The following is a 23,399-nucleotide window of genomic DNA, read 5'->3' on the forward strand; positions in this document are numbered from 1 at the left end:
TTTTTTATCGTAGACGTGAGCGCTACACTCCCATCTGATGAGTAAAGCAGACTTGCAAAATGCTTTCTTTCAAACATGTGGAGCATTGCCTCGTACTATTTACAGCACTAGTATGTTGGTTGAATGTGTGCCCATTGCCAGAATCATCTGACTAAAAAAAAATAGCTTACTTTGAAACTATCAAGTTTTCCAATACGAGTGTTAGAACTTTGGAAAATACGTAAGAGATTAATGTAATAGTTTTTATTTTTAGAAACGTAATATCGATTGTTACATAAGTACAGTATTATGTGCATGTGGAAGCTGTTTTGATTGCTTTGTGACGTAGTACAGATCGTACTTAAGCATCAAAACAATTACTTCACTTTCAAATGCTCAGAGGGTGCTTTGTTCGTTCTAGTAAACGAGTGAACGCGAAACACTTGGTTATAATGTAATAAGACTTCATCGCGCATGCAAAATCATTTTTTTATTCCATATAATCTTTTAGACAGCTGCTTCTCGTGCAGTTAAGCATAGGCCTGTACCAATATTTTTTAAAAAAAATACTGCCCAGCGAAGTAAGAGATTGCAATTTACAACGAAGAATGTAGCGTCGTACACATATACTGGTAGTTACCGTGACGTCTTCCTCATTCGGATCTCGTAAGATTCAGCGATTATATTCACCAGAAGTCACCAGAATAAGACGACCCGATTCAATAGATACACGTAATGTTTTGTGAAGTCATCCTATGAATAAAAGTATGGCTCTTGTCAATACCACCTTAAGGGTTGCAAATGAAAGAAAGTATAACTTTTAATAGTTGACACTAACTTTGAAGTTATGTACGAAATATTCCCTGCCGTTTTACTCGATGATGATGATGATGTTTGGTTTGTGGGGCGCTCAACTGCGTGGTTATCAGCGCCCGTACAATTACCCAATCTTTACTCAGCCCAATTTCGCCACTTTCCTGGATGATGATGAAATGATGAGGACAACACAAACACCCAGTCATCTCGAGGCAGGGAAAATCCCTGACCCCGCCGGGAATCGAACCCGGGACCCCGTACTCGGGAAGCGAGAACGCTACCGCGAGACTACGAGCGGCGGACGTTTTACTCGAAATTGTGCTATCGAGAGTGTAAGGTATTTGCAATAATTGAAGAACCTTAAAACTTGAACTACGTTCCTTGTAAATCACAATCAGATTTCTTGGCTGACAGTGCTATCTCTTGCCTTGTCCGTCCAAAACAGTTTCACGGCATTGATGCTCTAAAACTGCCTGAAATTACACTAATGCCGTATGGCTGTCAAACAACTGGCACAGCCATGGAATTCGCATCTCCAATTCACTTTGGGTAATTAAAATAAAACTAATAACCTGAAAATAAGTGTTATACTTTAACACATGGCAATTCAGGAGAAAACGAAGACATAACAGTAGAAGCCGCGTCAGGAAGAGAGAGTAAAGCTGCAAGTTGCTATTTTATGTGCTTAATTGTCAATTTTTAACGTCGTTTCGTAACGCTGACGAGATATTCGTAGGATGTTCCTTTGGCAATATATGTAAAATTTACTTACAACTGGATGAAGACTCTGTAAATGTCTCAAAACCAGCAGTACAGCATTCTAATGAAACGTACCCTGAATGTTGTATCAGTCGTTGTGGTCGCTTTTGTATGCCTCAGCTGGGATCACTGTCTGTGAAAGTGTTTAAAGACTGAATCCCACAGGCAAGAGGCTGTGTCAAATATGTGCGCGCTCCAATTTGCAAGACCAAGAGATAAGTGGTCGGATTAAACAGGGCGTAAGGCAATGCGTTCTGCCTTATTGTTCAACCTAAATACCGAAGAACAATGATGAAAATAACACAGCGCTTCAGGAATGAGATTAAATTTCAGAGAATATTAAGATCAACTGAAGAAGTTGCTTTCCATTGAGAGTGAGAAGGAATTACAGGATCTTTTGAGTGGAACAACAGTGTAAAGAGCACAGACTACAGATTGAGAGTTAGCTAAAGACAGAGGAATTAATTGGGAGTGGCAGAAATGAGATAATCGACAAACTGAACATCAACACTGGCGACCACGATGTAGATGAGTGAGTAAAAGGAATTCTGCTACCTTGGAAGCAAAGTAACCCATGACGGACAAGAAAGGAGCATGTAAGAAGCAGACTAGCACAGGCAAAGAGGACATTCCCCACTAATGGAAGTCCGCTAGTATAAAGCATATACCTTAATGTGTGGAAGAAGTTACTGAAAATATAGATCTGGGACAAGAAATTGCACGGAAGTGAACCATGGATTGTGGCAAAATTGGAAAATATGAGGATCTCAGCATTTGGGACGTGGTGTGATAAGGAAAATGCTGAAAATTAAGTGCAGTAATAAGATAACGAATCAGATAGTTCTCTGCAGAGCCGGCGAAGAAGGGAATAGTGGAAAACTCTGACAAGAAAAGGACAGGATGATGGGACGTATGTTACTATCAGTTAACAACTCTCGTGGTGATAGTGATAAAATTCTCTCGAGCTTACAGCCGCGTCAAGTGGTTTAAAATCCTCTGCTTCCGGCCAAATACACCTCAGCCATTGTCGAGTTGTGACTGCCTTTTGGTTCTTGTTACCGTCCTTATATGTCTTCTTTGGCGTCACTAGTGCTCGCTGCATCGCCATATAAGGTAAATTTTTCCTTAGGTGTCCGCAGCGCCTGCTTCAACCTTCCGATGGCCGGGTCCCAAGCCGAGCTTAGCTTCAGACTGCCGTCTTTATTGAGGGAGTTGTCACAAATTTTTATCACTGTTTTTTTTTAAAAAAAAAACCTATCCGAGAACAGATGTCTCGTCAAATGCAGCATGCTGTGCTACAGCTGATTTCTCAGGGTAACGAAGACGAAATCATCTCCCATGTTCTACACACCGCTGTGCAATAGTACGCATAGTCTGTCCGACATAAAACTGTCCACATCCACACGGTATTTTATATACTTCTGGGTCCTGAAGCCTACATCGTCTGTCAAAGACCTCATTAGTTGTCGAGTTTTTCTTCATGGTATTAGAGTGAGGTACTGAAAAAAATTATAGAGGACGAAAGAGATTGGAAATGTCCCACAAATAATTGAGAGTGATGAGTGTAAGTGTGGCTTTCAGATGAAGAGGTTGGCACAGCAGGGAAGTCGTGGCGGACCGCGCCAAACCAGTCTGAAGACCAAGAAAAAAGTGTTGGCTCAAACTTACCGAAGTGTGTTCCCTGTTATGTATATCCTTTTCCTCCTTCGGTAGCGCAAAAAAATCTTAAAAATTCCTTGATTTTGTGGCTAAACAATTGTATCTTGTCTGCAAGTATCTCACGATTCGGGCAATTAAGAAATTGTGGCAATGAAAGTTCTAACACTCCTGCTGGGAAACCTGTTGTACAATGTATGCTGTTAAGTTAGAGATATTAATAGTTGTATATGTTGCACATCGCATGGGGCTCTGCCATGGATCCACAATGGCGTGTATCGAATGGTTGCAGCAAATATTTTCTATGGGATTCACGGAACTCACATTGTGTGTGCAGCAGGTAGCGGCACGGAGCGAGGCTCGTGCTCCACCTGCTCAGGGAAGTGCCTCCTCCCCCCCTCCCCCGCCCCCCCCCTACTCACCCACTAATGTTACTGAGGCGCCGCCATACAGGAGATGCACAGAAAGCAGTAGACTTGTGCGCCGGTGTTCCTCCAAGCGCCTCCCTGCAGCCTGCGAGACACCGGCGCGGCCCGCCCCGCCAATGTGTTACTTCGTTACCTGTCGCGGCAGCGGAGTCGCGGGCACAACAGACGACGTCGGGCTGAGTTTGCACGAGCACGCCGAGACGGTGACGCGCGTACGTTCAGGTCGCTGCTGCCGCTGCAAATGAAGCCGCCGGCAAAAATAAAAAAAAGAACAGCGGAACCCTCACTCGCTGCTGCTGCTGCCGCCGCCGCCGCCTTTGATTTTCTGTGGAGGCAAATTTAATTTGTTGCGCCAGCTTCCCGCCCTAAGCGTTCCATTTCCCATGCCGTACTCTTTCCACTTTGCGATCGGCGCGCCGTCCCTTCTGATTTTATGTATATTTTCCCTCCTCCTCCCCCTCCGTAACACTCCTCATGTGCCACTCCGGCGTGCGCGTGTACTCTATGAGACACATCTGTGCTTTCGCGGGTGGTCTTAAACCTGCAGCCGTGCTACAGATGTCTCCCGCAAAAGATGGAGTGCATCCAGAAGTGAAGACACACGAAAACATTAAGAATTGCTCAAGAAGTTGCGATCTTATTCACAGTTGAGGTGTGTTGCTCTAGGCTTTCAGATGGACTACTTGTGAAATGATTCTCGGGGGAGTCGTGGAATGTCGTTTTGAAATCTCTTGCCCCTTACATAGAATATAACAGCAACCAGCCACTATTAAAAATACTATTTATTTACACTACTGGCAATTAAAATTGCTACACCAAGAAAAAATGCAGATGATAAACGGGTATTCAGTGGAGAAATATATTATACTAGAACTGACATGTGATTATATTTTCACCCAATTTTGGTGAATAGATCCTGACAAATCAGTACCCAGAACAACCACCTCTGGCCGTAATAATGGCCTTGATACGCCTGGGAATTGAGTCAAACAGAGCTTGGATGGCGTGTACAGGTACAGCTACCCATGCAGCTTCAACACAGTTCATCAAGAGTAGTGCCTGGCGTATTGTGACGAGCCAGTTGCTCGGCCACCATTGACCAGACGTTTGCAGTTGGTGAGAGATCTGGAGAATGTGCTGGCCAGGGCAGCAGTCGAACATTTTCTGTATCCAGAAAGGCCCGTACAGGACCTGCAACATGCAGTCGTCCATTATCCTGCTGAAATGTAGGGTTTCGCAGCGATCGAATGAAGGGTAGAGCCACGGGTCGTAACACATCTGAAATGTAACGTCCACTGTTCAAAGTGCCGTCAATGCGAACAAGAGGTGACCAAGACGTGCAACCAATGGTAACTCATGCCATCACGCCGGGTCATACGCCAGTATGGCGATGACGAACACACGCTTCCAATGTGCGTTCACCGCGATGTCGCCAAACACGGATGCGACCAGATACTGTAAAGAGAACCTGGATTCATCCGAAAAAATGACGATTTGCCATTCGTGTACCCAGGTTCATAGTTGAGTACACCATCGCAGGCGCTCCTGTCTGTGATGCAGCGTCAAGGGTAACCGCAGCCATGGTCTCCGAGCTGATAGTCCATGCTGCTGCAAACGTCGTCGAACTGTTCGTGCAGATGGTTGTTGTCTTGCAAACGTCCCCATCTGTTTACTCAGGGATCGAGACGGGGCTGCACAATCCGTTACAGCCATGCGGATAAGATGCCTGTCATCTCGACTGCAAGTGATACGAGGCCGTTGGGATCCAGTACGGCATTCCGTATTACCCTCCAGAACCTACCGATTCAATATTCTGCTAATTGGATCTCGATCAACGCGAGCGGCAGTGTCACGATACGATAAACCGCAATTGCGATAGGCTACAATCTGACCTTTATCAAAGTCGGAAACGCAATGGTACGCATTTCTCCTCCTTACACGAGGCATCACAACAACGTTTCACCAGGCAACGCCGGTCAACTGCTGTTCGTGTATGAGAAACCGGTTGGAAACTTTCCTCATGTCAGCTCTTTGTAGGTGTCGCCACCGGCGCCAACCTTGCGTGAATGCTCTGAAAAGCTTATCATTTCCATATCACAGCATCTTCTTCCTGTCGGTTAAATTTCGCGTCTGTAGCACTTCATCTTCGTGGTGTAGCAATTTTAATGGCCAGTAGTGTATTTAAATAGCGCCGTTACCGGTATCGAACCACAGGTTCATCTTCAGACGGCTAGTTCACGTTAAGATACATTTTACATTAGCTTTCGCTTTTTGTTTCCCAACTGATTAAATTTCCTTGTGATGGTGGTGGTTCCGACGAAAATTCCGCGCCATTACGTTCCAGTGCAGACTGCTTGTGATCTTGCTTTTTTTATGTATACGTATGCACATAATTTAAAGACCACTCACACACTAAGAAGTTTACCACAAGTGGTTCTCTCCAGGAAAAATATTCTACCAGTACTTTTTCTTTGATCACGTCCATTCGAATCCTTTTCTGAAACTGATAGTCAGCCAGTATCCGTCTCGCCATTTTCTTTGCGTGCTCTCCTTTACCATAGACAATGTTAATGTACCGCAGACTGTCTCTGATAGCTCAAAAGTACTGCACACGTCCGTTTGCAAGTTCGCTGGAAAATCCCAGCTGTTTGGGTAGCTTTCCCAAACTCTTTTGTTTGGCCGATGTAAGAGCCATCGGAGGTAACTTCAGTGTTTTCAAAGTCAATTCCAATTGGTTGGACACAAAACATTCAATCCTTGAATCACAACTTCCCTTATGAACACGGTATCGTCAGTGAACCAGAAGTGACTATAAAATTGGTTATCGATTTTGACAGCAGAGCAGTGGTTCATACAGAAGATCTCGCTTCCAGCCTTGTTCCGATGGTTTCATTCTACCACAAAAGTTTACTTCACAGTGTGGGCTATTGCGGAGTGAAAGTTCCATACTGAATAGAGTAAGCTGCTCACTAATCGATACGTAACGTTGTATCTAGTCTATGGGTTGGATATTACGGGCAGAAAAAATTTAATTAAATGAGAGCACTGTTGTGTGCCAAAAAATTTCATTTGTTAGCTTGAGTCTAAGAAAAGGACTTGTTACCAAGAACTAGACAAGCCAGAAACTGCGGCTTAATGTAGATAGCACACTAAATTCTTCACCTACAATGATGCCCGTTGAAGCTATTAATGTGCATTTGCGTTTTTCAAATTCATTTTCAGGTGCACCCGAGTTGATGTTTTTGAGAAACAATCCTCATTTTCATACAGTAATTACAATACGTATGCATAATAATGCCAATGTTAGTCTCATTTACATCTGTTAATGTGATTTATGCATAAATGGAGATTTTATTATGGATTCCAGTAACCTAAAATGTATTTAAGTCACTTAGAGCCATGTTGATAGTACTAGGCGATAAAACAGCGCTGAGGAAAGAAATTCCCGGAGAACTACGACGAAGAACCGCAGTCCAGCCAGTTCTAATAAAACGCCGAAATTTTCGAAGCAGTCATTAAATGGAGGCGAAATAATTCCTTGGAAACAAACTCCAGTTGTCGGGGAGCAATTGCGAGGCATTGACATTGACACCGGCCATCCTGTCGAATACAACACTGAAACTCTTCCACTTACTGCCGGTGATATTACTATTAAGGAAACAGTTGAGATTAAATTAGCTAGAGATCCTATGAGCAGAGATGCAAGTTTTCGCTTAAACTCTGTTTGCAATCCTGCTCCATCCCTGGTCGGGGTAGCAGCTGGTGTAAATGTTACCTCATCCGTTAGTAATTCATACTTATTATCGATAATTTATGACATTGGTCATCCTTTTCTATGTGGTGGCGCTGGAGTTTATGATGTGTGTGTGTGTGTGTGTGTATGCTGTCTTTCGGCCTTTGCCCTGAATACCGAAGTTTTAGATTTCATTCCACATCGCTCTCTCTCGCTACATTTGTGGCTTGAAAATGGCAGGGAGTGCACCATGCGAGATATCGGTGGTTGTCGAAGACGTCAAGCGGCGGTCGAGTTCCTGTAAGTTCTTTGAACATTGTATGTGACGGGAGAAATTCGAATTTCACAATAACTTATGTGTATTTTACGGCTGCAGTGCACCGCCTCACTTTTTCAGAATCCCTCCCCCCACTTCCCATCACCATCAATCGCCTTGAGTACCAGTAAATATATCTATTCTCCAATTTGATGTCGTTTCGTGGTATTTCCCTCTGATGTTAAAGGATATGACAGGTTCCGAGAGCTGATGTACGATATCAGTTGTTTCTCTTGTTTATACGTATTTCTCACTTTTATCACACATAAGACGAGCTTCTCTTCGATATAGTCACTGAGAGAGTTGTCACAGTTATTAAGACACTGCACTCGCGTTCGAAAAAGCGGCTGTCAATTGACGTTTGGCCATCCACATTCAGGACACCCTTGGATTCTCTATACAATGGACTCGCACTCGGGAGGACGAAGGTTCAAATTCCCGCACGACCATTCAGATTCAGCTTTCCCGCACTTTCCCTAAAACAGTTAAGGTAATTTCTGGTGTGGTTCGTTAGCAAAAGACCGTCCGAGTCCCTTCCTCCAGCCTCTCCCAATAAGAATTTGTGTTTTGAGTCTAATGATCCAGTCGGCTTCCTTCCTAGGTCGCCTTGACCAAACACCTTCGGAGTTGATTTCTTTCCTCATTCCATCTTACTGATCTCTTCGTCGACGAGACATTAAATCCGAGCCTCTCTTCCTTCAGTAAACCTTACAATCATTTGGCGTACGGCACTTTGCAGCACACAACAGCAACGTCAACCAACTATCTAAGAGGGCTGCTGACACTATTGTACAGGGTTTATCGCGATTAACAGGCACGGCTAAAAGTATACCAAAATAGAAGCGAAAACGTTGAGGAAATTTGAGTCCGCAAACGAGACTGGTACGTGCCACCATTGACTTCCGCATGAAGTTATGTCGTAGCTACTACAAATGGATTTAAAATATAATATTTTGGATTAAATCCCCAAATTGTTGAGCTCAAGTTTCACCCGTGGCCTACCTTAACGTTCGAGGCCGTGCTAAAACGTTATGCCTCAGAATTTTTTGTTCTGTTCTCATTAAGAGTTGAGGTATTTAAGTCATGCATATTACTCGGTTGACCTTCCCGCTTCGCTGACGTAAGTTGCAACCCTTTACCAATACAGGGCTCCGAATTGTAGCGTGTAGCGTCGCAATTTTTCGCGTAACTGTCAGTGCGTGAGAGACATTCACAGAACTGAAACGCCGAATTGGAAGAGTTCGTCCACAGATGTAGTACCCTATCCTTCAGCATGACAATGCCACACCGCACACCAGCCCTGCGACATTTGCAGCAATCCGACGCCTTGGGTTCCCTGTCGAATATTCTACATACAATCCCAACTTCGCTCACCCGATACACAAATTAGAGAACTTCTTCGAGGATTTCACTTCGACAGTGACACGAAGTGGTGGGAGCAGAGGTGAGGCTGTGGTTCAGTCAATAAAGTCAAACATTGTACATTGACGGTACCAACGAACTGTTCTCTGAGTGGAAGAAATGTGTTCGTCACGAAGGTGACTATCTTCAGAAATAAATATGTAGCAATGAAGCATAAATTTTGCTATATTATAAAGGCTCTAATAGTTTTCATAAAAATATTCGGAGGTATTACTTTTAGCACGCCCTCGTAAAATACAATTCCAGGCCAGCACGTTAAAGTTTGCAATTCATTGGATACTCGTACCTACCTTTCGTAGACGTATTTGTACCGCTAAACTGCACTCGTCATTGGAGTGAGTTACGAGATCTTTCCAATATTTCGCAAAGCTTGACAAGACCGTGGAATGTGCTGTTCCAGTTATTTAATCGTGTCAACTGGAATGCTGTACACTTCCGACAATACCTCGGACAAACAAAACGAGAGGACTCAGGTCAGGTGATCTCGGAGGAGAGGCTACCGGCCGTGCTGACCTACCCACGTTGAACCTTATTGGCGCGCTAGATGTCATGAGCAAAATGTGACCGCCCATCATGCATGTACCACATTGCTTAAGGGGAACGTCCTCAAGCAGTCTTGGAAGACCGTGCCGCAGAAACGGAAAGTACTCTCGTGTATCACATTTTTTGGGAGAATGTGTGGACCAATGAAAAATACCCTATTCAATGAGATACGATACTGATGTGGCGACTCGCGAACTGCATATTGTGCGTTTACACTAGATTTGAACTATAAAAAAAGTAAAGTCCTATGGGATTGCTGTATGAGAGATCCTATGTTCGGGAGCGGAAGTAGGAAAGATTTCCATTCCTCACTTTTCCACGCGTATATGGAGAGGTGTATCTTATATCTATTTTTTGACTGTAGGTGAGTGTAACAGACGTACGTATAGTGTTGTGTTATGTTTGGGGTGTGCGATGATGATGATGGAAGGAAGAGGGCGAAACACGATGATGTCACATAGCCTACTGCTCTCCAGTAGCACCGAGGGGGCGCCGTCTTAGCAAGCCCATCTCATGGACGGATTACCATCAACAGCATAATCTGCCCTCACTTCATGAGACACTGTGTAGTCTGACAAGGACTGGTGATTAGGAGCTTTACGTCGCCACCTCTCCTCGTCTCGCCGACCAAATATCGGTACCGAAAATTTCATCCACGACCAGGATTCGAACAGCCTTATCTCCGGATCGAGAGCAAGCGCGCAAGCATGCGTTAGCGACATCGGTGGCGGAGCTAATTGGGTCACTACTTCGTACCTCAGTCAGTGGTGGTTCGTAACAACACGTTCACAGTATTATGTTGCAAACTGCTCGTTTGTGGACCCATGTTCACTAGCTATGTTGTGTCTTTACAGCGGGTGGACGTAAGGATTTACTTACTACCTCGAAAACATAAGTTTATGTTGTTAATTTTTTGGTTAAGTGCAGGTACAATTCCGTAGTCTCAGTACAAATCGTAGTCGTCTCGCTACAGTACCTTATTACGCCACTAGATCAGTCAAAACAAAGAGAGACAGCCTGTTTATAAAGTGGAGTATCGTGTGCTAATTAGTTGCCGGCAGCAGCGGAATTGTTTCGGCTCTATTAGAATGGACCAAACTGCTAAAGAAGTCAGTTGGTTTACCCTGACGCAACTGTTACGTTTCCACTGCTGCAGAATACGAATTTGCCGCACTTTGGGCTGCACCATTTTTGCCTCTTCAATTGGCGTTTCATTGTACTGCGGCGCGGGGAGTTCACTATGTACCAGAATTTCGCGATCCTGCAAATAAACAAGAAATTATTTATGTAATTTTGTTTTTGTCCAGCTGATAATTAAAACAAAACTGTCGAGGCTTTCGAGTCCACTTATTGACTGGCCTCGGGATCCTAGACCTACATTTGTTTAGCGACTTTTTTGTCATTTAGTCACTGAAAGTGGCTCGCACTGTCGAAAGTTCACCCTCCACTGGTGGTGACGGTCTGTTCATCACCAGATGTGGAGGCTGAATCTTTGACAGTGCCAACTACACGTGCTGACGGAACTAAAATAGCAAAAAAAATCGATCAGCAAACGTAAGCCGAAGATCCAGAGTCAAAAGCCAACAAGCAGTACCATAGTTAAAACTATGACTACCCATAAGACTAACGTATGCTATTACAAGTATAAGCCTTCGCTGTCAGTGATGAAACACCCTTCACAAAACTTTGAAGCTCATTTTTTTGTAAGCCGAGCAACAGCTTCGTTCTGATGCATCGTTCCGGCGAGTTTCCAACTTATCATCTTCTGGCCAATTAGAAAACTAGAGCTAGGGTTCCATCGAGACGAATGAATTATCGGGTGATAAACCGGGAAGCTGAAATTCGTTGGGAAGATTCTCCCCAATAAAGTGTTGTTGGGAGATCTTTAAGTTGCGGCGTGTAAGCCGGGTGAACACGTAAGTGGGAGGGTCTGCAGACGGCCCGCCTTGGAGGAGCACCGCGCGCCGCCATGATGTGTGGGCAGGGTCGGCCGGTTAGCGTTGCAGCCGGGGGCCGCGTTTGGCTTGTGCGCAGGACGGGGCCCGTGGCCGAGCCTCATGGGCTCCACTGGTGGATGTGGCGGGGTGTTCCAGAGCTGGTGAAGCGGTCGCTGCTGACCCTGCAGGTGGTGGCGGCCGAGGAGCTCGAGGCGCTGCACCGCCTGCTGCACGTGCCCGAGGAGGTGGCGCTGCGGCTGGCGGACGCCGAGCACCGCCTCTTCTACCAGGTGCCGCCCATCGACTACCTGCGCCAGGTCACGCTCGACCTGGGCTCGAGCAGCGGCAGCCCCAGCAGCGGCGAGCACCAGCAGCAGGCGGGACCGGGACACGGCGCGCAGAGGCCCTCCGTGCGCAGCCTCATCAAGCGCTTCAACGAGGTCAGTGTCGCGCTCTACCTACTTTCTGTTCAACTGCCCGCCCTATAGGAAGCACCAATTCCTGTATCCTTCACCACAGCCTGTGCCCCATCCTCTATTTTTTTACTCTCATGGATGGACCGACAAAGCACCATGTCGTTGTTCTCTTATTTTCTTCCAGTACTCTTTCATCTGTTCACTCCGTTTTTCCTTCCTGTCTCCTGATCACTTCAGACGAGTTCTTTTTTTCACTCTACTAACTTCGATTCCTTACAAATTCAATACTTCTTCTCTAAACACTTCTCTGTTAGATGTTTCTTCATCTTCTGTTCACTGCTCTGCAAAAACGTAGGGACAAGATGGAGCCGGCCGCTGTGGCCGAGTGGCTCTAGGCGCTTCTCTCCGGAACCGCGCTGCTGTTACGGTCGCAGGTTCGAATCCTGCCTCGGGCATGGATGTGTGTGATGTCCTTAGGTTAGTTAGGTTTAAGTAGTTCTAAGTTCTAGGGGACTGATGACCTCATATGTTAAGTCCCATACTGCTCAGAGCCATTTGAACCATTTGACAAGAGGAACAAAGTAACACAACATATTAATCACACGATGGAAATGAAGGAAAGTGCGGGAGCATCTTACCAAAGGTATCCTGATCGTCCACACAAGGTTCGATGCCACATACCGCGAATATAGCGTCAAATGGGGCTTGCTTCTCAACACGAGGGAGTTGAAGGGACAGGAAAAGACAACATAAGTCAATCAGCGAGCAGTTACGGTGCACAGTTGTGGTGTTCTTCAATACAATATGACCCAAAGACAACAGCTGGATGACTTCACATACGGAAAAATCGTCGGGAAACTGGAAGTCAAACGAAGTGTGCGGAGTGTTCAAATGGTTCAAATGGCTCTGAGCACTATGAAACTTAACATCTGAGGTCATTAGTCCCCTAGAACTTAGAACTACTTAAACCTAACTAACCTAAGAACGTCACACACATCCATGCCCGAGGCAAGATTCGAACCTGCGACCGTAGCAGCAGCATGGTTCCGGAGAGAAGCGCCTAGATCCGCTCGGCCACACCGGCCGGCGTGCGGAGTGTATCCCAGGAGTTTCGTATTGTTCATAATATTGTTTCCCGTGCATGGGAGGCGTTCCGAACCAAAGACACTGCTACCCGAAGGACAGTAAGCAGTCCACCACGGTCAGCTACAGAAGCAGATGACAACTATGTTCTACAACAGACTAGAATGTACCAACATCAAACAGCGGGTGCAATTGCAACCACATTTAACCGGACTGCAAGGCACGCAATCTGATGCTCCACACTGGCATGGCGACTAAATGGGGGCGGTCTCTTTTCCCGACGATCAGTTTTTTGTGTTCCATTGAGAGCAGCATATCGGTGGCCCCGTTTGCAATGATACCAAGAGCGGACGGACTGGACCATCGAGGACTGGTGTCTCGTGCTCTTCCCGGCTGAGAGCAGATTCAGTCTGAGTAGTGATTCTGGATGTACCCTTAATTGGTGAGAGCTGAGAACATTAATGCGCCCAGGAACATTGTGAAAGATGTTCGTTTAGTTGGTGCATGTGTAATTGTGTGTGGAGGCATAATGTTGAACTGTCGTACTGTCCTCCAAACCTCTGAACAGTCGCCGTTATAGTGAGACTGTACCCTTCCCCGAGAGCATCTTTTCAGGAGTGCATTCCACCCTAACTTCATTTTCATGGATGACAGTGTGCGGCCGCATCGAACAGTGTAGCTGGAATCGCTCTTGGAAAGAAATGATACTTGCAGAATGGACTGACCTGCTCATTTCTCCCGGCTTAAGTCCCATCCAGAACGGTGGGAAGCGTTGGCGAGACGTACCGCAGAACTTCCACATGCACCGGCGACCATCCATCAGTTGCCACCCACCCCAGTGGAGGAATGGAAGGCCATCCCACAAGAACTCCTTACCAACCTTGTGGCCAGCATGGGAGCACGTTGAAGAGCATGCAGTTCTGTGCGTGGTGATCACTCACCCTAATAACAACCATTTCCCGCCTTTCATAATTTACAAGGGACCATCATGATTCGTAGTGGCTTCTGTGCAATTATGTCTTTGAATAAAACTGTCGTTTCTGTTCGTCTCATTGCGAATTTCTTTCGGTTGGCTATTGGATTATACTGTACAGTTCATCCTGTGTGGTCCAAGTTACAACGAGCTATGCTACCTGGCAACAACGCATCATGCAAAAGTTACTTTTGTCCTTAAGTTTTGCAGGCCAATGTATTGCTCTCTCTCTCTCTCTCTCTCTCTCTCTCTCTCTCTCTCTCTCTCTCTCTCTCTCTCTCTCCTTTTTTTTTGTGCATCTAACTTGTCGACTCATTACCACTAAATGTTTGAAGATTTCTTGGGTATCCTCTGTCTCGCACCCGATATAAATCAGTAACACCATTTTTGCCATTACTTCTTATATGTTTACAGTGTATCGATAAACTGTATCGTTACTTAGTAATTCCCATAGTTTTTTGTAAGCCTGATATTTTTGCGACGATTTGACTTTCTGCTATTTCTAATTTATCTAAATTGTATTTTAATACTTGAAATTCACTTGCATATAGATATTCTAGCTTCACTACTCTACTGTATTGCCTTAGTTTTTCATTTTAATTGCAAACGTCTATAGTTACTCCATATGTCCTTCCCATTTTATCTATCGTTTCATCTACAGTGACTCTTACCGAACTACTTTCTTACATTATCTCCCCAACACATGAAATTGATTTAACCTTCTCCATTCGGCCCTTACGTATTTCCAGATATTCAGTTGCGTTTTCACTGTTTGTTAAAAATTTAGTTTTCTGCAAAAAATTTTCAGTCGGTGCTTGTATTACAGTAAGCGTTCCCTTTCAAGGAAGTAGACTGCGCAACTGCTCAAGCACAGGCAGTCGGTAATCCAGGCGTCCACAGGCAGCAGTGGCCAGGGTGTACAGTAGAGGAAGGAGGTCGCTGACAGTTGGCAACACTGTTGTCAGTTTTCGGCTACGGGGCCCTAACGGTTGCAGGCGAAAACAATATCCGTCTTTAGAGATGCGACAACGATGAGGCTTTGCCACAGACGTACACAAAATCGCGTTAAGTGATTGACCGAGATAGACATGTAAAGCAGCCGTCCCAAGTCCACTGCAACTGTCAGGGATTCGTTTTTCGCCGTCTCTGTTACAGCGCACAGTCATTCAACACTCTGCACATAATAGCACCAGTTTCCTATTCTACACTCTCGAGTGCCCGATTACTGGCAGGTGGGCGCCAGCAATCAGAGGTGGGCCAGGCGTGGGCGAACTGCTCGTCCTCGGGCAGTCGTGGAGCCGGCCGCTCACAAGCATGGGATGGGCAAATGGCTAGGGCACGGGCGGCGAACGCTCTGCGCACTTCAAAAACGTTTAGTGAGGGAACTAGAACGAGCAAGTCGATTGGAAAATCAAGTGTTTAGCTTAAAAATCAGCCTAAGTAAAGAGAAACGCTAACATTCTAATACTTCTGTGGTTGTACAGTTTCTTTTTATTCACAAGCGACCATTTTTTTTCTCTAATCCGCAAGGCGCCGATGCTCTTCAGTTTGTAATAATCAATCTGGGTTCTGTAGTTTCCATCTTCTCCTTGACAGAGTAAAGCTATTCAGAACAATATGTTGATCCATAGACAAGATGTCAGCTGCATTGCGAGTAGATCAGAAGCATCTTCTATATGTGCATCACGATACCATCGTAACAGACTCCTGCAACTGTAGTACTTATACGTGAGCAAAGTGCAATATTGTAAATCAGTCGTTTTTAATTTCGTTTCCAAAGGTAGCTACCTTAAATGGTTCATCGGAAAAGAAGAGCTAAATAATTTTTAGGTAACACAGGTCCTGAATCTTCGTCTCAAAACTCTGGCGAAGTGTTATAGTGTTTTGTTAATAAACCATGAAGCATCTGTCTGGATGTAACTGGGACGAGTGAGAGGTTGTAAGCACGCAACAGAACAAGATGTGAATACAGTGTAGTAAGGCCACTTGATTGGTGACCTAGGACCTAAGACTGCCCAGAGGGCGAGCTGATAGGCGCCCGCGGGTAATCATGCCCCACATGAGTGGAATAGCTTGCTCTTCATGCCATCGATACACGAAAAACCCCTCGTCCTGTCAGCGACCTCCAGTTCGCCTTCCTAGCGTTCCAAAAATTCCATCCATCCCCTCTACTCCCCCTCAAACTGTTTACCTATTTGTAACCAGTAGCTCCACAGAATAAACCCTTCCACGAGAAAGGGAATAGTTATAAGACTAACTGCCCTCATCTTGTCTCGATGACTTTTACGTCACTATTTACAATCATTGTATCCGGTAGTGCAAGTGAGCTATGGCAGCCAAGGTGCGTGAACGTTTCCGTATAGCCACGGTTTTGTGAGAGGCGAAAAAAGGAACAGCAAAGGCAAAACTGAAAGGGAAGAGGGGGCAAAAGAAGAAGGAGGAGGAGGAGGAGGGGAGAAAAATGAACTGAAAAGTACCTGAATGGGAAAGAGGGTGCAGATATGTAAAATGGGATCTTAGGGATATTCGGAGTGTATTTGGCAACTGTTCGTTAGGACTACAGAAGTGTTTGCTTCTTGCAGGAAGATACTACAGTGAAGAGCCAAAGAAACTGGTACACCTGCATCATATCGTGTAGGGCCCCCGCGAGCACGCAGAAGTGCTCCAACACGGCGTGGCATGTACTCGACTAATGTCCGAAGTAGTACTGGAGGGAATTGATACCGCTGATCCTGCACGGCTGTCCATAAATCCGTAAGAGTACGAGGGGGTGCATATCTCTTCTAAACAGCACGTTGCAAGGCATCCCAGATACACTCAATAACGTTAGTGTCTGGGGAGTTGGTGGCGAGCGGAAGTGTTTAAACTCAGGAGAGTGTTCCTGGAGACACTCTGTAGCAATTCGGGACGTGTGAGTTGTCGCATTGTCGTGCTAGAATTACACAAGTCCGTCGGAATGCACAATGGACATGAAAGGATGCAGCTGATCAGACAGGATGGTACTTGCGTGTCACCTATCAGAGTCATGTCTAGACGTATCAGGAGTCCCTTATCACTCCAACTACACACGTCCCACACCATTACAGAGCCTCCACCAGCTTGAACGGTCCCTTGCTGACATGCAGGTTTCATGGATTCATGAGGTTGTCTCCATACCCGTACGCGACCATCCGCTCTATACAATTTGAAACGAGACTCGTCCCAGGCAATGTGTTTCCAGTCATCAACAGTCCAAAGTCGGTGTTGAAGGACCCGGTTGAGGCTTAAAGCTTTGTGTCGTGCAGTCATCAATGGCACACGAGAGGGTCTTCGGCCCCGAAAGCCAATATCGATGATGTTTCGTTGAATGATTCGCCCGTCGACACTTGTTGATGGTCCAGCACTGAAATCTGCAGCAATTTGCGGAAGGGTTGCACTTCTGTCACGTTGAATGACTCTTCAGTCGTCGTTGGTCCCGTTCTTTCAGGATCTTTATCTGGCCGCAGAGATGTCGGAGATTTGATGTTTTACCGGGTGCCTCATATTCCCGGTGCACTCGCAAAATGGTCGTACGGGAAAATCCTCACTTCATCGCTTCCTCGAAGATGCTGTGTCCCATCGCTCGTGCGCCGTCTATGACACTACGTTCAAACTCGCTTAAATCTTGATAACCTGCCATTGAAGCAGCGGTAACCGATCTAATAATTGAGCCAGACACTTGTGTTATATGGGCGTTGCCGACCGCAGCGTCGTATTCTGCCTGTTTACATATCTCTGTAATTGAATAAGCATTCATATACCAGTTTCTTTGGCGCTTCAGTTTATGTGTGTGTTAATGACCGCGCTGTTGAGGGCGCGTCAGACTAATCTCCACGCTGTATCGCTCTCATAGGGGACTGTTAAACGCGGCCGCGGTGTCGCAGGAAGAATCCGTGGCTGCAGGGCAGACAGCCGGATGGCGGCAGTGTCGCGTCGCGTCGCCCTCTGCGTTCATAATGTGATAACCCGGGAGCGCCCGGGCCATTACAAGAATTACGCTCGGGGCGTGCGCTCGCTCAAACAGTGCCTGGTCTGAGCACGTAGTACTTCCGGCAACCCACATCCGGCGGGGAACTCGCCTCGCCGTTGACGAGGCCCGCAGCTTGAGTAGTGAGAGGAAATTTGGCCAGGAGAATGGAAACAACCAATTAGCTAGACCACGCACGTCCAGCGTCCGGCTCGTACAGTGTTACTAGATGGAGGCAGTCATGTACGAAGGGAAAGCTAACCAACCCACAGGAGAGACAATAGATCACTTCGTTTCATTCCGTGCACTGACCGGATGTTTCACAGTTATCTCCTATGACTGTTATCAATACTTATCAATTCCATTTTCCGTCTCAGTTTTAATATGGTCACAGTCATTTATTTTTACACTATCAGGTGATTTCTACATCTACAAGATTACTCTGCAATTCACATTTAAGTGCTTGGCAGAGGGTTCATCGAACCACAATCATACTATCTCTCTACCATTCCACTCCCGAACAGCGCGCGGGAAAAACGAACACCTAAACCTTTCTGTTCGAGCTCTTATTTCTCTTATTTTATTTTGATGATCATTCCTACCTATGAAGGTAAGGCTCAACAAAATATTTTCCCATTCGGAAGAGAAAGTTGGTGACAAATTTCGTAAATAGATCTCGCCGCGACGAAAAACGTCTTTGCTTTAATGACTTTCATCCCAACTCACATATCATATCTGCCACACTCTCTCCCCTATTACGTGATAATACAAAACGAGCTGCCCTTTTTTGCACCCTTTCGATGTCCTCCGTCAATCCCACCTGGTAATGATCGACAATGTGTCAAGTGCTTACTCATATCCTCGTGTTTTACAAAGTCATCCTTTGTGCCGCTGTTTACAACGCACGTCTCATTTACACAAACAGGCTGTTAAAAAAGGTATTCCATTTTTAGAGCTTGTAGTATGGACCAAAACAAATTGAAAACGTCCACTAACCTTGGGCTCTAAAACGCATATCTGAAGATGTACGCGCTCTTGTTGATTTTCGTTACTGTGAAACAGATCTCTTATGTTTACTGTTATGAATGACCTACAGAATGCAGTAAACGGATGAAGACACACTCCTTTTGTTATTGTCCTTGGATGCAGCATGTAATAAAAATCTGTTGGTGTTGTGCTGTAAACTGTATTGACTGTTCCCGACAAGTGCTGCGCATTCGTTAGTTCTAATGGGACCTGTTTTTATTTCGAAAAGTTTGTGAAATGCTTTTACGATCTAGTTTTATCTTAGCACTTACCAGAATAATGGAAGTATCATCATTCCACACAGGACATGGAAAACATAACCTTCTCTAATGGTCTGGTAAATAGGAGCGACCCTGTAGCCCGTGTGCAGTAAGCTGAAAGCTATGCACAACTCATCCGCATGATTATTCAGCCATCTTTTCCAGCGACTAGCACGCTCCAAAGGAATCAAAGAGGTTTCAAAAGGTACCGTATCGTAGTTTTTCATTTCATGTAGGGAAAGCAGAAAAGCATTATACCCTGAGTCACACTGTGCAGGAAAGTGTGTGTTTAATGATCGTAACAGGCGGTCATTGCAGACATCAGTGACGAAAGTAAGAGAACGACAGCTACAAAAGTCACTGCAGAACTGAATGTTGCACTCGTGAACTTTGTCAGCATCACAACAACACAAAGGTAGCTCCAGAAACTGAGGATTGCAACGTGAGCTGGAATTCCAAAACCACTAATCAGTGATGCAAATAACAAGCCATAAAACGTGGAGTTTGGAGCAGTGGAAGAAATTCATTTGGTCGGTCAGTCTTCTTTCATACTGTTTCCAACTTCTGGCCAAGTTTACGTCCCAAGAGTGAAACATATCGACTGTTCGCTGATGATGTGGACAGCCATGTCGTGGTATTCTATAAATCCCATGGTTTGCAAGGTCACATAACTGCCAAGGATTATGTGACCATTTTGGCTGATGTGATCCATCGCATGATACAATATTTGTTTCCCAATGGTACTGTTGAGCTCTAAGACGACGAAGCCCCTGTTCAAGCAGCTCACATCGCATCGTTCGGGACTGATTTTGTGAGGACGGGGAAGAATGACTCCCGGCCACCACGTTCAGCAGTCTCAAAATTATTGATCCTTTATGGTCTACTTTGGAGAGAAGGATGCGTGACCGCCATACACGTCTATCATGATTACCTGAATTTGGGGTTGTTTTGCAGGAAGAATGGTATAAGAGTCGTCTGACCTGTATTTATCGATTTCGAGCTGATTGGAAGCTTTGTGAATGCCAATGGTTTTCCTACATCATTATGTTTTAGGCGTATACATATTTTTGCCCAGTCCCTGTAAATGTCATAGCTCACTATACACGCTGTTTCTAGAAAAAATTAAAACTTCGGATAAATTAATACAAAAGAAACTTGCAAAACTATTTATGAAGTATGAAACTGAACAAGGACAAAATTTCGGAAGTTGCTCGGGAATTTTTTTCTGACTGTTTGGGTATAAGGGACCCGTTGTTTCTGGTGCCCCTTCACAGCATCTCTGCTATGTTTATCTTCACACAGTATGTGTATCGCTCTGGAAATACTTGCACGAGAGTTCAGATGTCTACGATATGCGCTGTATTTGTTGTTTGGAAACATTATCGGTCCACTCACTCACGTCAGTTGCTGGCTTCAGTAGTAATGACAACCTCACACTTCTCCCACAAGCTTGTATTCAGTGTTGCTCGATTTTGTCCGGGTTTTGTTTGCCTGGCAATGTTAGCTGCACGTTAACAGTGACACAGAACAATATGGGTATGTTTACTGATGAAGAGTTGGGTGATATGCACCTCGTGTATTAGTTCACTGAAGTCGAGGGAACAGTGCCACAATGACGGTATGCTGAGGTGTTCCCTCAACGACTGCAGCCACACCACAAAAGGTTTCAGAGGCGTGTCCACGTTAAGGTTCCGCGGGGGAACACCGTTTGTTATCCAACACTCCCCTCAAATATACTTTGTTAACATCCCCACTTTCAACGTATCATAGATTAGCTAGGATTTTAATAATAATAACAATATCAATAAAATATGTAGTACTGAACTACAAATTACACAAACTTGAAGTCCTAGAAAGGAACATCATTCGAAAAATACTTGGATCACCAAGAAATACAGAGGTATGGAAATTAAGAAGCAATGAAGGAGTTTATCGCAACATACAAAACATAAGTGAAACACTACAAAAGAGCGACTGCAACTTTTTGGACACTTATACAGAATGAACAGCAGCAGGTTAACCAAACATATTTTTAAATATCTTTGGGACAAGAAGTCAACAATTGCCTGGATTCAAGAATTTAGGAAAGATTTGGAGAGAAACAGATAAACAGAAAGAGAGAGTTTCAAGAGGAAAGTGTTAAAAATGGAAGGATTCCAAGGCAGGAGGGAGAAGAAGACAGGGTCAAAATGGTCCGAGGAGAGAAAAAGCATAGATAGTGAAAAGATGAAAGAATACTGGAGGAAAAAGAAAGAACAACAAATAAGGAAGCATTGAAATTGGTGTGTGGTCCTTAGATGACCCAAACAAAGAAAGAAGAAGAAAATATGTAAAATGTATTAATACAGTAATATACCAACTGGGCAGTGGAGCAAGGACTGGGTGTCACAAGGCAGACAAACACTTTCAAACATTTATTAAGCTCAAACATTACTCACACTTTTCTAAATTTTTGCCTCCAAGCGGACGAATAAAAAAAAACTGAAATTAAAATCTTTCACAAGACCCATTGCTTCCAATCAATGAAATTTGAAAACATAAAATTAAATTCGTTCAGAAGAGCCATACATTTACACGAGTATAAATCCTTGTAAAATTTCTAAATTCTTACGACACTGTGGTAAACGTACCCTTTTCTTTCTAGAATCACAGGCTAGTCACTTACACAAACTCTATGAGTAATCAATAAGTATTAAACAATAAATTTTTACAAGCCCATTTACGCACCTTGAAAACAAGTAAATATTCAGAACTTTTGATAAAATCGATCGCAATGACAATGGTTTAAAGCTATTATGAGGTACAAGGTTCCACTTAAGTAAGGTAGATTCCCACGACCGAACCTCTGTCAACACAACCAAGCAGCCCCAGTCGGCTGCGCCCCCGATATTGCTAGCAGTCGTGGCCACCCAGTCTACGGGCACTGAAATCGGTTCATTTCGAAGCCAAACATTTATTAGACTTCCAATGCTCATTCAACACGTCATAAGCCAGACATATCTTTTCGCCATCTGAAAGGAACAATAATTAACACTTGGAAAGCAAAGAGCTTTAAACTGATAGTCGCCGCGACTCCCAAGTTATAAGTTAATTACAATTTCGGCTTTGACAAAGATTTTCATTCATCATAGTAATCACATGACGGGTCCATGATCTGATAAACATTCACACAATATTAATACCTTTAGGTAAACCTGTACCATACGGTATTTACTCAAATACAAAGTACCTCGAGAGCTAGCAGGAATCCTTTACAAATTCTTGTGTCCTAATGCCAACAAGTAGTACAAGTTTTCGGTCTTACAATACCTTTTTCCACATACAATAGCATATACCGTATCAGACCAAGAAATGTAGGCAATAATGTGAATTTCAGAAAGATTGCGGTGAGATGAAAACAATATTAGACGAAGCAGAATAACATCACATATATTAATTTCTCGCTACTGTTGTAACTGACAATTTGAAAGTTTTTACAACGCAACTTTTATTTACGTGAGTCTATATGGAAGTGACTGAATAACAACTAAAAGTCACAGTCACTAAGCCAGTAAGAACTTCCTACTAGAGGCAACAAAAGATAACTTCTAAATTCCCCACAAGAGTGCGAGGTAACACACATACACTTAATTCCAAGTCCTATTCCGATGACGAAGACGTAGTCTTCCGTGGAAACGTCCTTGAGGTCGGTATTCGGCCTGAACTGACATACGTTGCTGGTTCTAGCCTTTAAATAGCATTGGCCAGCCAATCAGATGTTGTGTAGTAATACTTCCTGCAGGCCATCTCGAACTCCCTCTGCAGGAAGTAGTACGCGGTATGTCTGTTTCCAAAACAGCCGATGTTTACCATTGCTTACGCCTTGGACGTAGACAACCTCGGTCCTGTGTGTTGCTAGATGTGTTGCTGGCCCACAGGGGCCACCTTGGCGGCGGCGTAAAATACCATCACTCCCATTGGCTTTAAGATTCATAGAGTGAAAAATTTTTTCATTTCTAATGAACCAGTAACTTAAGCCACCCAATGCCGGACATTTACAGGGTGTTACAAAAAGGTACGGCCAAACT

General features: G+C 44.6%; 1 protein-coding gene across 1 annotated transcript in view; it reads left to right on the plus strand.

The window, feature by feature from the left end:
- Positions 1-23,399, plus strand: part of LOC126153857 (uncharacterized) — a 1,728,205-nt gene that overhangs the window by 1,471,806 nt on the left and 233,000 nt on the right. The window contains exon 39 of the mRNA XM_049916098.1: positions 11,746-12,029. Coding sequence (XP_049772055.1) covers positions 11,746-12,029 — 284 coding nt within the window. The remainder of the gene's footprint in view (positions 1-11,745; positions 12,030-23,399) is intronic.

Source organism: Schistocerca cancellata, chromosome 2 (assembly GCF_023864275.1).
Source record: "Schistocerca cancellata isolate TAMUIC-IGC-003103 chromosome 2, iqSchCanc2.1, whole genome shotgun sequence".
NCBI lineage: Eukaryota > Metazoa > Arthropoda > Insecta > Orthoptera > Acrididae > Schistocerca > Schistocerca cancellata.